The sequence below is a fragment of the Sorex fumeus genome, unplaced genomic scaffold, assembly GCF_029834395.1.
Source record: "Sorex fumeus unplaced genomic scaffold, SorFum_2.1 ptg000003l, whole genome shotgun sequence".
Taxonomy (NCBI): domain Eukaryota; kingdom Metazoa; phylum Chordata; class Mammalia; order Eulipotyphla; family Soricidae; genus Sorex; species Sorex fumeus.
Window position 1 is genome coordinate 39,967,566 of NW_026606060.1, and position 13,781 is coordinate 39,981,346.

General features: G+C 38.0%; 1 protein-coding gene across 2 annotated transcripts in view; it reads right to left on the reverse strand.

The window, feature by feature from the left end:
• Positions 1-13,781, reverse strand: part of EEA1 (early endosome antigen 1) — a 143,128-nt gene that overhangs the window by 4,576 nt on the left and 124,771 nt on the right. For both annotated transcript variants that reach the window (XM_056115465.1, XM_056115456.1), the window contains 6 exons: positions 5,291-5,476; positions 5,032-5,163; positions 3,714-3,899; positions 1,927-2,165; positions 1,470-1,590; positions 733-831 (listed from right to left, as the gene is read on the reverse strand). In XM_056115465.1, the coding sequence (XP_055971440.1) occupies positions 733-831; positions 1,470-1,590; positions 1,927-2,165; positions 3,714-3,899; positions 5,032-5,163; positions 5,291-5,476 (963 nt within the window). The remainder of the gene's footprint in view (positions 1-732; positions 832-1,469; positions 1,591-1,926; positions 2,166-3,713; positions 3,900-5,031; positions 5,164-5,290; positions 5,477-13,781) is intronic.

The window sequence follows — 13,781 nt, forward strand, 5'->3', positions numbered from 1 at the left end:
GCATTGCACTACAGCATAAAAGCATATTAATGTTCACATGATTAGAATCTAATAAAGTAGTATTTTAATATTAAGCTCTTAAAACTGAATGTTTCTTATCTATGATATTATCCAAAACATCTTGTATATCTCAGAAGAATCCTAGGAGGCATTTATAGTGTTACTAAAGCACTTGTATCAGTTGAAAATGATTATTTGCCAAATGCTTCAAGCACGATTTCAATATAAACTTGAAATATCATATGACAATACTATCTCATACACTTTTATCTGTTTTACTTCATTTAATAGACTGAAACATATGCATTTAATATTCACGCACTTCTTTAGAAAGTGGATGCTAGTCAGTAGAAAGGTAATGCCTAAATTTAAAACTAAAATTCAAACACATGTGCTAACTCGAAACAAGACTGCACGAAGTGTATTCTATGACATTGCAATTTTATTTAATTATTTATTTTGGTTTGGGGGCCATACCCAGCAGTGATCAGGCCTTACTCCAGGCGGTAAGCACCCATATGGGGTGCCAGGAATCAGACCCAAGTTGGCCGCATGCAAGGCAAGCGCCTTACCTGCTTTTCTATTTCTCTGGCCGCCCCTGGTGTTGCAATTTAATCAATAAATGCAAGAACGTTTAAAGTCTGTCAAATGTAGGGAAATTTTGACAGAGAAAACACTGTTACTGAGCTGTAAATCCAGAAGCAGCAGGGAAATATAAACAAAACCATTTACCCGTCTCACTGTCACTGAAAAGCCTTTCCCACAGGACATACAGTTTTGTACTTCATTGTCTTCAGCCCACTTTCTATTCAATGCTTGTGTATATTTGATCTATTTGGAAAAAAAAAAGGAAAATTTCAATACACTGAGATACTTAAATAATGAAGAATGATTTCTGATGGGAATTCATGTTTTCATACAATTTTAATTATTTGCACCATGGAATAAAATTTTTAAAAATCAGAATACATTGATCAACTTCCCTTGTCAAATATTATTATATTCATAAGTCTGAATGACAAATAATAAAATAGCAACAATAATAATGAAAATGATGACACAAATCAAATTGTATTCCTCAAGGGTATTGGTAATTTCCAACCCTTAATTGGTATTTCTCATTCATTCCTTTGATCAATATTTGAACTCTGAGTTTATACTCAGATTACTTCTGTTAATACAAAATGATTACTTATGCCCTAATGCTCTTAAATTTTTGTAGTTCTTTCCCAGTACTGACATGAATGACAGTGGCTCTCTAAGACCTGAGGTACCTCCATGGCCTTTGTATTTTATATTTAACTATCCTTTACACACACAATACTGCTGTGGAGAATGCAGGTTAAATATTCAAATATATTTATTAAATGTATAAAAAAATTTGAAAGACTGAATGTTGCTTTTCAATGAGATAAATTCTACACTAAATTCTGCCCTAAAAAGCTGGCTCTCATCACGAGGTGACTCACCTGAAGTGACTGATTTTCTCTGCCCAGCTCCTGCACGGCTGCAGTTGTATTATCCAGCTTCCTCTGCAGTTCCAGCACTTTCGTTTGAAGCTTTTCTATTTCCCCTTCTCCTTTAATACATCTAGAATAGGTTGGAATAATTTTTAGAAGATAATTAAAGCCACTTCAAACATAGAGACTTAAAAAAAATTAAGTATAAAATATTAATTTAAATTACCTGTGTTAGTTTTTAAATGGTTATTTAAATAACAAAGAGATATACACTTTACTTTAAAAAATCTAGATGGAGAAAAGGGATCTGGCTTAGAGCACATGCCTTGCCCTACATGAAGCCCAATTTTTGATCTCTGATGAAACACCCCCCTCCCCCTACACACACACAGAGACACACACAGAGGAATATTGCAATCATTTCATCACTTAGGAGGGCAGTAAACTAATTTGAGTAGACAGTCACCTTTCTAATAGTGCTCTCCTTTCATCTTGATTATTCTGAACCGTTGCTTCTAGTACCGCAATTTCACCCCGCAAGTCATCCGTCTGTTTCTCGAGCTCACTAACCCGGCGCTGACTAGCCTGCCACTCTTTCTTTACAGTGCCTAAATTTTCATTTAAAGCTGTAATCTGCATGGTAAGTTTAGCTTCACTTTCTTCATGCTTCTTCATTCCTATTTCTTTTTCCTTTATTTCAGAATGCTGAGAAAAGGAAAAACAGTGAAGAAATAAACTTGTTACAAAAGTACTGCAAAATACATTTAAACTGTTATTGAATGTTAAATTCTGGAGACTTAAGAAAGAAGTCAGTAAAACATATTTTATTATGCACTAATAAAACTGATGCCACAAATTGTGTAATTTGAACTGGTTCAATGACCACAATATCAAGATAATAACAGCTAGGGGCTGGAGTGATAGCACAGCAGGTAGGGCGTTTGCCTTGCACGCGGCCGACCCAAGTTCGATTCCCAGCATCCCATATGGTTCCCTGAGCACCACCAGGAGTAATTCCCGAGTGTGTGAGCCAGGAGTAACCCCTGTGCATTGCTGGGTGTGGCCCTAAAAGCAAAAAAAAAAAAAAAGATAATAACGGCTAGCAAGCCTTTGGATGATCTTGCAAGATCAACCAAGAAACGCAACTGAGATTCTTCCTTTTTATTTTACTAGAGTAGGGCATACAGTTATGAATTATAAGGTACTCTGGAGATAAAGTTGCAACTTCCTTATGTTTTTAATTTCACATGCATCCTTTTGTCGCTGTCAAAGAAACAATATAGACCTTTCAAATCTCTCTGCAAACTCAAAATTATAATTAATTTTTATTATTATTACTGGTTTGGAGTCATACCTGGTGATGCTCTACTCTTACTCCTGGCTCTGCACTCAGGGAACACTTCTGGCGGGCAGTGCCAGACATCAAACCTGGGCTGGGCATATACAAGGCAAGAGCCCTACCTGCCATACTATTCCTCCGACCCCTCAAACTGTAATTCATGGGGTCAGAACACTAGTATAGCAGGTAAAGTGCTTGTTTATATAAGGTTGACCATGGTTCAATCCCTAGCAACCTATATGGTATTCCAAGCCAATCAGGAGTGATCCCTGAATTAAGAGCCAGACTAAGGCCTTAGCACAGTTAGTCATGGCCCCAAAACAAACAAACAAACAAACAAACAAAAAGGCAACTCTTCAACTAAAATATCCAGTGGTCAAATAATCTGAAGCTATTTGGACTGAATTCAACAGAGGAAAGCCAGATGCTTCCCACTTGGCAGGCACAACACAGGGAAGGAAGAGTAGACTTTGGCTATCGTAATTCCAAATTGGAGTTTCCGTTCCCCACATCAACATTCATTTTGACCAGACAAATGAGTTTAAAATTACCAGCATTCGCATCACTCACCTTCATTTAAAAAGTACTGGGTTTATTCTTCTGGCATCAAAAGTGTTTGCAACTTTTTGATTTTTGATTTTTTTTAAAAAAATTAACATATATAAGGCAAAATACAAATTACAGAGTGAAAACAATCAAGTGGCAGGCATTGATATAAATCAAATATGTCACTGTCACTGTTACTGTCCGTCCGTTGTTCATCAATTTGCTCGAGCGGGCCCAGTAACGTCTTCATTGGAGACTTTTTTTTTGTTACTGTGGTACATATTTCAAAACTTCTAAGTAGAAAAATTATTTCTTACTGGACTTATTTACAAAATCAATTATTAAACACAAGTACCACATCAACTCACCAATTTAGTTTCCTTCTCAATAAATTCTTTCTTCAGTTCTTCTTCTTCTTTTTTCATCTGTTCTTTTAGCATTTGTTGGTTTTTCTTCTCTTGTTCAAGAGTTGCTTTTAGGGAATCTAACTTTCCTTGAAGCTCTAATTTCTGCTGAATTAGGAGCTGTTTGGCATCCTTGAGATTTGTTACCTCCTATTGAAATAGTAAGACCAAAAATAAATATGAAAAATGTAGCTAAAATGTGTGCAATTTATCATAACATATAAGTTTCATTTAAATTCAAGAGTGCTTTACATGCTTATGTTCTAATTAAATTATGTGAAAAATCTTTACCCTTATTTCCCCCCCTTTTTTTCATTTAACAAGGCATATATTGATCACCTTCAGAATCACACACTGTTAAGATTTTGGGGACAGAATACAAAAATAAATCATAAAGACACCCTGCTCTAAGGAGAGACAGTCTGATATAGCATGATGTAAAGAGAAAATTATACAGCAACATGTTAAGTATACCAAGTCTATCATTACTCAAAGCACCTGTCCTTTCTTTTTAAAAAAGTCACTCATAAATTAAGATATAAACAATTAGTTTTTATTAACTGATCCCTAACTAAGCTTACAAAAGATAGAATTCTTTTTCCAAATAACAAGAGAGTACTAAAGGAATCAATAGAGAGGGGAGAATTAATAAACAGAACTGGGGTCAAGAGAGATAAAATAGCAGCTAAGGCACATGCTTGGCATGTGACCAACCTGAGTTTAATCCTCAGAATGCCTTATGGTTCTCAAGTACCTCCAGAAGTGATCCCTGAGCACAGAGCCTCAGAGTATGCCCTGAGAATCATCAAAGTTGCCCAAGACCCGTCACCCCCAACAAAACAAAATAAAACAAACAAACAAAATAGGACTCTTCAAAATCTATGTTTAAGTTTACTACCTATAAACATTAGTAGGTGTCTACAACCTCTGTTAATAAAGTTGAGCTTGTTAAAATTTTTCTGTTTTACTTTTTTATTGAATCACAGTGAGATCGACCCTTACAAAGCTGTTTATGAAATTTTTGAAACCAAAGTTCTTTATTATCATCAACATAGTCTAAACTTCTCAGGCAACTATTGCTTTTTTCAGTCATCTGAAAATAAAAGCAACGGTTTCAAGATGTATGTAGATATTATGTAACACAAGAGCACTCTGAAATAAGAGCACCACAAAACAATGTTCATAGCATATAAGAGATTCTGAAAAAGAAAACCATATATTTATATATATGCAATAAAACTACAATATAGAAGGAAGAATAATATTTATTATCATAACTTACCTTTATGCTTTCTTGCTTGTGGGACTTAAGTTCTTCAACCAATTTAGAAATTTCTTTTTCTTGTCTACACTTAATTTCCTCTATCTCTGCCAATTTAGATTTTTCATTCAGTAGTTCTTTTTCTTTCAGTGACTGTGGAAAAATAGTTTTTCAAATGATTTTAAAACACTTAAACTGAAGGGACAGAGAGACAGTTCAATGGAAAGAGCATATGATTTGCATGTTGGAAGAGACTAGATTTAGCCAGAAAATGAAATACCTTTTCTTTTTGAGTATCCTGTAAAGCTTTACACTGTTCCTTCAATAGCTGTTCTTTCTTTGATGAATCCTGCTCCAAAGTAGCCTTGGCAGTTTTCAGTTCTTGGATCAGTTTATTTTGATTTCCAATTTGATTTCTATTTGAAATCAAGTCCTCCTGTGCCAGAGAAAGCTTCTCTTCTACAGACTTATAGAAACAATTTTCCCAAATTATTATACATCACTTTAAAGTAAATTTCAACCAAAAATATATCAGTTAACAATCATAGTGAAGAATAATATACTATAAAATATGTTAAGTGCTCAGCAAGATCATGTAAATGACAGAGTTCTAAATAATCACCCCTGATGCATGAAACATGTATAGCAGAAAATATTCAATAATTCTGAATTCTAAACATTTTAGAAATAAATATTTACTGATTAATATGAAGGAATATCAAATAAATAGTGACAACAAACATACTGAGAACATACTTAAAGACATGAAAATTTTTTAAGTAATATATTTCAATTCTACATGTGCATACATTTATTTTATAGTATCTGTGATGTGCCCTGACATACTAAAGTCATCAGTGATTAAGGTTATATTAATTCTGAGTGGAGGATTCTCTCACGTTTACCAAACTGAGCAAGCAAACTAAGAGAAAAAAGTTAACCAGACATCCTGTGACTTGGTTTTTGGAATGATCATACCCATCATCCACTAACTTCCCAACAATGTAAAAGCAAGACTAGCAATTAACCTCATCCATAGGTACTGGCTGTTCTAAGGCCTAAATACTGTGAAAAGATGAAAATGAAGAGATTTTGGTCTATTAGTCCCCTTTTGGGGAATATACATAGTAACAGGAAGGGAAAGAAATGGCAGGAAGATTGCCTCTACTATTGCTAAAAATGTTAGCAATAGTGATGTTTGGTGTTCCTCTACCAACTAGAAGCTGATGTCTTTATTCTGAAGATAAAGGTCACTTGAAAAGGAGATAGAACAGAAATCAAGAAGGATCCCAGCTCACTAAGCTTGTTGTTCAATCTTTTTTTTAAAAAAAGAGGAAATAAATAAATATAGATCTTATATAAGGATTTTCTTATTCAGGATTTTCTTCCTCAAAGAAAGTATTTATTCCATACAAATAGTTAGAAGCCTTTCTAATATAAACATCAATATAAAATGGTTCCAAATAAAACAAACAACCCCAACTGACTTCTTTATCAGGAAGGATCTAAAATCATCTTTTCCTGCTAATCAAATAGAGTTATTAAGTATACTATACTGAAGCAAACAGAAGTTTTTAAAAAAAAGATCCTTGAGTTAAAGGAGCCAACACTGTAAACTGAAAATCAGAGCCAGGATGTAAGACAGAAGCTATATAAGGTGCACTCCTAGTGCCAACTGCATAGAAAAATGAGAAAAACAAAAGGGTCCATATTACATGTGCAAACTTAGTAAGCTACAATAAAGGGTGAGGGTGATTTCAGAAAAAAAAAGAGTAAAATATGACAATACCTAGAAATTAAAACATAAATTAGTAGTCCTGAATTAGGACTGTTTCATGAAGTCTTTCCTCAAGATAACAAGATGCCTTGACAAATTGGTCTATCCTGCCAATTAATATTCATCTATGTCACTGAGTGGTATACTATCATGCATTTTAAATGCTTGCTCTGAATGCCGTGATACAAAAACCATGATTTTAGTGGGGACTTCTTTAACCTCCACCATCCATTGGAATAGACAAATGCCTAAATAAATTAATTATTAACCTTCATCCTGAATATACTAATCACAGTATAGTAGCATAGCTAAACAACTTTATTCTGTATGCTTTTTCAGAAGATACAGGGTTTTTTGTCTGTTAATCAAATTTTCTTCCTTCAAAACACAACCTTTGGCATTTCTAGTATTACTTTTTCTTGCTATCTCATAAAATGACATAAGAACTAGCACAATGCTAAGATTTATATTTATTCTAAAATTATATTTCCCACTTTGCTCAGGGATCAAAATTCATGTGTAAATTTAAATTAAAGTCTACTCCTAACTTTCTCAACAAAAGCAGACTTAGAGCACAACAAATCTGAAATGTTATGAACAAACTGGAATATTATCTAAATAATCCAGTAGAGGGGGCTAAAGCCATACATCAGGCCCACTGAACTCCAAAGCCTGCCTTTGGAAGGTGTTATGTTTTAAGGTTCCCAAAACCTCCGTTTCTCAAGTACAAGATCATATAACACTGAAGCAAAAGAAAAATAACAGATGGCTGACAACCATCTCTTAAACTGAGCTATCGGTTCATTTGAACTTTCCTAGTAATTTACTTGGAAAAACTGTTATCCTAAATAGTTCAGATACTTTTCACTTCAGAAGCATTAATACATAATTTACCAATATTCTATGCCATATGATTTTTTAATTTTACCAAACTGACAGTGAAAGAATTAGAAGCCGTTAATGGCTATGTCCCAGAAGAACTAACGACTAACATGGCCCTATTACTGATCAGCACTGGGCCAGTCCATTCCTCATCTGTCCATGGAAGCTTGGCGACAGAGATATACCCAAATATTCATAAACCACATGGGAGCTTCATAACTGTTTTTAGCTTTGGCCATACTTATATTTGAATTATTCAGCCAAAAATAAAATTATTAGTATGCAAATTAGGTTGTGGCATAATAAAAATAGTTGTTGATTTCATGAAAAATATTGATTTAAAAGCTCTTAGTCTTATAACTATGGTAAATAATATAATGACATGAAAAAGTATGACTTTTCTAGGTTCTCTATAATCAGTTTCATCTCTCCCAACACCATAAAATCATTCAAATTCATTAACACTCTTCATTCTATGCTAGTACTAGGCCAAGTAACCATCATCTTGCACTAAGACTATTAGCCTCTACATTCAGTCACAATCTATTCCTTAAAGATGTAGCCTAAAATATTAAGCATTAACCTAAAATAAAATCTCAAATCTCAACAAATCCTTTCAGTGGCTGTTCAGTGGCAATCTCCTTCACTAAAAAAATAGCACTCTAGCACTGTCTTCCCGTTGTTCATCGATTGGTTCGTGCAGGCCCAGTGACATTTCCATTGTGAGACTTGTTGTTACTGTGTTTGGCATATCAAATATGGAATACGTCACGAGTAGCTTGCCAGACTTTGCAGTGCAGGTGAAATACTCTCAGTAGCTTCCCGGGCTCTCCGAGAGGGGTGGAGGAATCGAACCTGGCTCAGCCAGGCTGGCAGCTTGCAAGGCAAACGCCCTACCACTATCCTATCACTCCAGCCCATTAAAAAAAAATATATATAATATATATATATATATATATATATATATATATATATCTCACAGTCACAGTCCTCCTGTTGTTCATCGACTTGCTCGAGCGGGCCCAGTAACGTCTCCAGCATGAGACTTGTTGTTACTGTGTTTGGCATATTGAATACGTCACGGATAGCTTGCCAGGCTCTGCCGTGTGGGCGAGATATTCTCGGTAGCTTGCCGGGCTCTCCGAGAGGGGCGGAGGAATCGAACTCGGGTCGGCCATGTTGGCCGCTTGTAAGGCGAACGCCCTACCGCTGTGCTATCACTCCAGCATATATAGTGCCTATAATAGCTTGTGAATAATATACTTACAGAATATATATGCTATATGGAAGATTCTGTGATTCAAAAAAAATCTTTTTAAAAATGTGATTGTAACTGTTTTACAAAAGCTCCAACACAGGATCGAGGGATGTAGTTCATGGTAGAGTTCCTGTCATAGCAAGTAGGAAGCACAGCTCTCATTCCCATACGGTGGAGTGTGTGATCCCACTGCCATCAGGATTCCCAGTGTTTGTGTGTATGATCCCTAAACAAGTGTTTGATCTTTGGTACACTGCAATTAAGTGACTCAGAGGATCATGACCCCTAGCAAGCCCAACCACTAAGTTTACCACCTTCAGCTAGGACCACCAACAACAGCCATGGGAAGGGATGTAAGAGTTCAAATATAAGGAATAAATATTTCTCACCTTGACAAAAAGAAAAATAAGAACCAGATGACTCATCTATGAGATTATAAATAGATTACAAATGTACCATTTCCCTTAAAGAACTAATTATTATATGAAAATTATTTACCATATTATCATTCATTTTTAAAAGCATGATACTTTAATTAAATAGCATTTCCAAAGACACGTTTCTTATATTTAAATAATATTTAAATAATTAAGGTTAGGTTTATTCTGAACTTTAATTTTTTCTATTTTAATCATTAGGCAATAAACTTGAAAAGCTGACTATTACATAAAACTATAGTAGGTATTTCCTGACAAGCAACAATAAAACTTGCATTTGCACAAGCAATTTATATTGTAAACAATTTCTCAGACATCCTAACTGCTGTCTTTTTCAAAAACTACTTTTAAAGACAGCAAGTCTTATCAGCAGCCTGATGGCGCCTTCAGACTTCCAGATACCCTAAAATTGCTGCTGTGCCTTTGGCCAGACCCCAAAAACTTGGGGCAAAGTTTAACAAGAAAGTAAATGGCCAAAAATTAGGTATGTGGGAGACATACCCACAAACCACCTCCGGCTCGGCTATATAATAGAGGCAAGGCCTCTCTGGTTCCTGATCAAGCTGCTTAACGGCCATGATCCCAGAGACTCAGAAACAAATCTCAAAACCCAGCAACTTTTGGCAGAAATGCATCCGGTCCCTGCAATAGGTTACCAGCTTCGGGCCAGCCCAGGTGGGAATAGTTTTCCTGCCTTGGCCTGTTCCCCCTGGTGGCTCAGTGGCTGCCATCCTCCAGAGGCCATTAGATAGTCAGGTTTGGGCCTGCAGTGCCGAGACACGCAGGGCCTCACAGGATGGGGGTGGAGCCTGCCCTTTCCTCCACACCCCAACGAGATCCCGAGTCACTGCCCATGAACGGCTTCTCTGGCTCCTGATCAAGCTGCTTAATGGCCAGGATCCAAGAGACTCAGGAACAAATCTTAGAACCCAGCAGGTTTTGGGAGAAATTCCTCCAGATTTAATTGTTAAAATTTTAGAACTCCAAAATCGCCCAGTCACTACTGCGGCCGCACGACATCATATGTTAATCATAACCAGCAATAGAAAACAAATTGTCTACGGTTGCCTTTTTGGCAGATCTGAGTGTTGGGGTAAAATCCCAAATAATAATGGTGGCTCTGGTGTCAAAATATTGAATTTATCAAAGTATAGAGAGAGTAATGTGGAAATCATCTGCCCCACAGGTAGAGGGAGGTTGTGGGATGGGGGGCATACTGGGGTTTTTGGTGGTGGAAAATGTGCACTGGTGAAGGGACGAGTGTTTCATTGTATGAAACTTTTCGAGACTTAAACCCGAAAGCTTTTTAACTGCTCTCATGATGATTCAATAAATAAAATTATAAAAAAGGAAAAAAAAGCTTCACGCCCTACCGAGGTCAGGCCATGGCTCCAGAAGCACAAGGACTTAATGCAGAGCCCGGCAGCTTGCAGCAGAAAAGTGAATGGACTATGCCTTAATCCACGCCACCACGCCTGCCCAGAGGGGAAAGGGTGTTGGTCCCTTCCACCTTATTTCTCTCGGGAAAGAAAGATGGCAGCCGCTTGGAAGCTTTGTGAAAAGCCAGGTATGAGCCGGTCGTGATGGGGCGACTAAAACCTCATGGGAAGGGGGGCGTTCCCGGCTTGTCCTTCACGCCCTACCGAGGTCAGAGCTGCCCCCCACGAGCGGCTCTCCGGCACGGCCATGATTCCAGAGCATAGAAACCAATCTTATAACTATCTGACTCTCAGCAGAAATACATCCAGGGTTAATAAGTAAAATACCAGAAATCCAAAATCGCACTAGCGACCGCACGACATTGTTTGATTCTTGTGACCATCTGTAGAAAACAAATTATTTCACAATGCCTTTTCAGCATGTCTGATTTGGGGGTGTAAACTCTAAATAATAATGGTGCATCTTTTGTCGAAACAATAAATCTAGTCAAAGTAGATAGTGTTAACTAGAGTTCATCTGCCTCACAGCCATTGGGAGGGTTGGGGGGGGGGGAGGTTATTGGGCTTCTTCGTAGTGAAAAATAAGTATTGGTAAAGGGAAATGTGTTTGATATTTGCACGACCAAGACTTAAATCTGAAAGCTTTGTAACTTTTCCCACAGTAATTCAATAAATAAATTAAATTTTAAAAAAAAAGGAAAAAAAAAGACAACTAGTCTTTAGATAAGTTAACAATGTAGCAGTTTGCATATTTCCAAATTACTTTGTTATTTTTTAAATACCTATATTCACATGTTAAAACTAAAACAATTTAATTTTAATTTTTAAAAAACAGGTTAAACATATGGTAATATAGAAAACAAATAAGAAAGTTCACAAATATCATATTGTACATTTGGGTTTGAATCAACCATTTAATGAAACACTTAATCACTTAACTTCCGGTTAGTCGTCGATTTGCTCGAGCGGGCGCCAGTAACGTCTCCATTTGTCCCTGACACGTGCTAGTGTAGCCTAATGGCATCTGTTCGCTCTGGGAACATGAAGGGCCTCAAACCGATCATTCATGATCTTGACAAAGAAGTCTGACCATCTGGTAGGGCGGCCACGCGGTCTTTTGACATCCTGTGGAATCCAGTCGGTAACAGCTCTAGTCCAGTGTTCGTCTTTAAATCTCATTACGTGACCAGCCCATCTGATTTTCGACACCTTGGCAAATGAGACAGCGTCCCTGATTCTTGATCGTCAACAGATGTCAGAATTCTGGATTCTTTCTCTCATTTGAGTGAAACGTGATATTCCAAGTATAGCTCTTTCTATTCTTCTTTGGGAGACCTGAATAGCATTCTCATCCTGTTTGCCTAGGGCCCAGGTCTCTGAGGCAGATGTTAATGCAGGAAGAACAGTGGAATCAAAGAGATGTGCCCGGAGCCGGAGGTTCTTCTTCCTCTTAGCTATTTCTTTGACCTTCTTGAAGGCGTTCCAAGACACTCTCTTCCTCCTGCGCAGCTCGGGTGCCAGGTCATTTGTCATGTTGACCTCTCGACCTAGGTACACATAGCTGTTGCATTCGGAGATGGTCGTTCCGTTGAGAGCGAATGGGGCGTCAGGAATGAGGCTGTTTCTCATAAACATTGTCTTCGTAATATTCAGCTGTAGTCCTACCTTTCCACACTCACAGGCAAAGTCGGCCAGCATTTGTGCCACTTGGCTGATGTTTGGTGTTATTAAAACAATGTCATCAGCAAAGCGGAGGTGGTGTAGTTGCCGACCATCTATCTTCCCTCCCATTCTTTCCCATTCCAGTCGTCGCATGATGTTCTCGAGGGTGGCACTGAAGAGTTTCGGTGAAATGGTATCACCCCGCCACACCCCTCTCTTGACATCAACGATCATTTCTTTGTAGAATGGTGAGATCCTGGTAGTGAATCCGCAATACAGCTCACGGAGGATCCTGATGTATTGGGCTTGAATGCCCTGATTGGCTATGGCTTCAATGACCGCTTCCGTCTCAACAGAATCAAAGGCCTTCTTTAAATCAATGAACGTTAAACAGAGCGGCATCTTGAACTCCCGAGAAACCTCAATGAGCTTGGTTATCGTGTGGATATGGTCGATGGTGCTGAATCCTTTGCGGAACCCGGCTTGCTCACATGGTTGTCCTTCATCTAGTGTTCTGCCAATCCTATTTAGGATGACTCGAGTGAACAACTTGTAGATGACAGACAATAGGCAGATCGGGTGATAGTTGCCAATGTCATGGATGTCTCCCTTCCTGAACAGTAGTACGGTCCTGCTGGTTTTCCATTGGGACGGAACCTTGCATTCAGACAGGTAGCGAGTGAAGAGACGAGCCAGTGTATTGATGAGTACTGACGGCAGGTTCTTCAGGTGTTCAGGTCTGACCGTGTCTGGGCTGGGTGCTGTTTGTTTCTTTACCGACGAAATGGCGTGTCGGATTTCGGAAGGGAGAACGTTGGGAACGACATACCCATCCTGTGGAATTTGGTATGTCGGCAAGTGAACATGGCTATCGAAGAGATCTGAGTAGAAGTCATGGATAATTTTCTCCATTGCCGTTCTGGAGGATGTGATGGATCCATCAGGATGTTGGAGGGCAGTCATCTTGGTCTTGTAGTTGGCGAAGGACAGACGGGCGTTACGAATACTTTTCCCGGCTTCTGCCGCATCTACCAGTACTTCTGCTCTTCTCTCTTTGAGGTCTTCCTTGATCGCATCTCTGCACTGCTTTGTGAGCTTGGACGTTAGCTTGCGGTTGCCTGAGGCATGCGCCAAACCACGCTGGCGAATTAGCTCAAGAGTTTTCGAAGATAGGTGATTTTTTGTGGCTATCTTTCTCTTGGCGTTCCTCGCACATTCATGGAGGTGCTGAACCAGTCGATCGTATTCCTCGTCAATGTTGTCAACAATGGCATCTTCCCATGTTGCCGCAATAGTACCAAAGAGTTCCCAGTTGG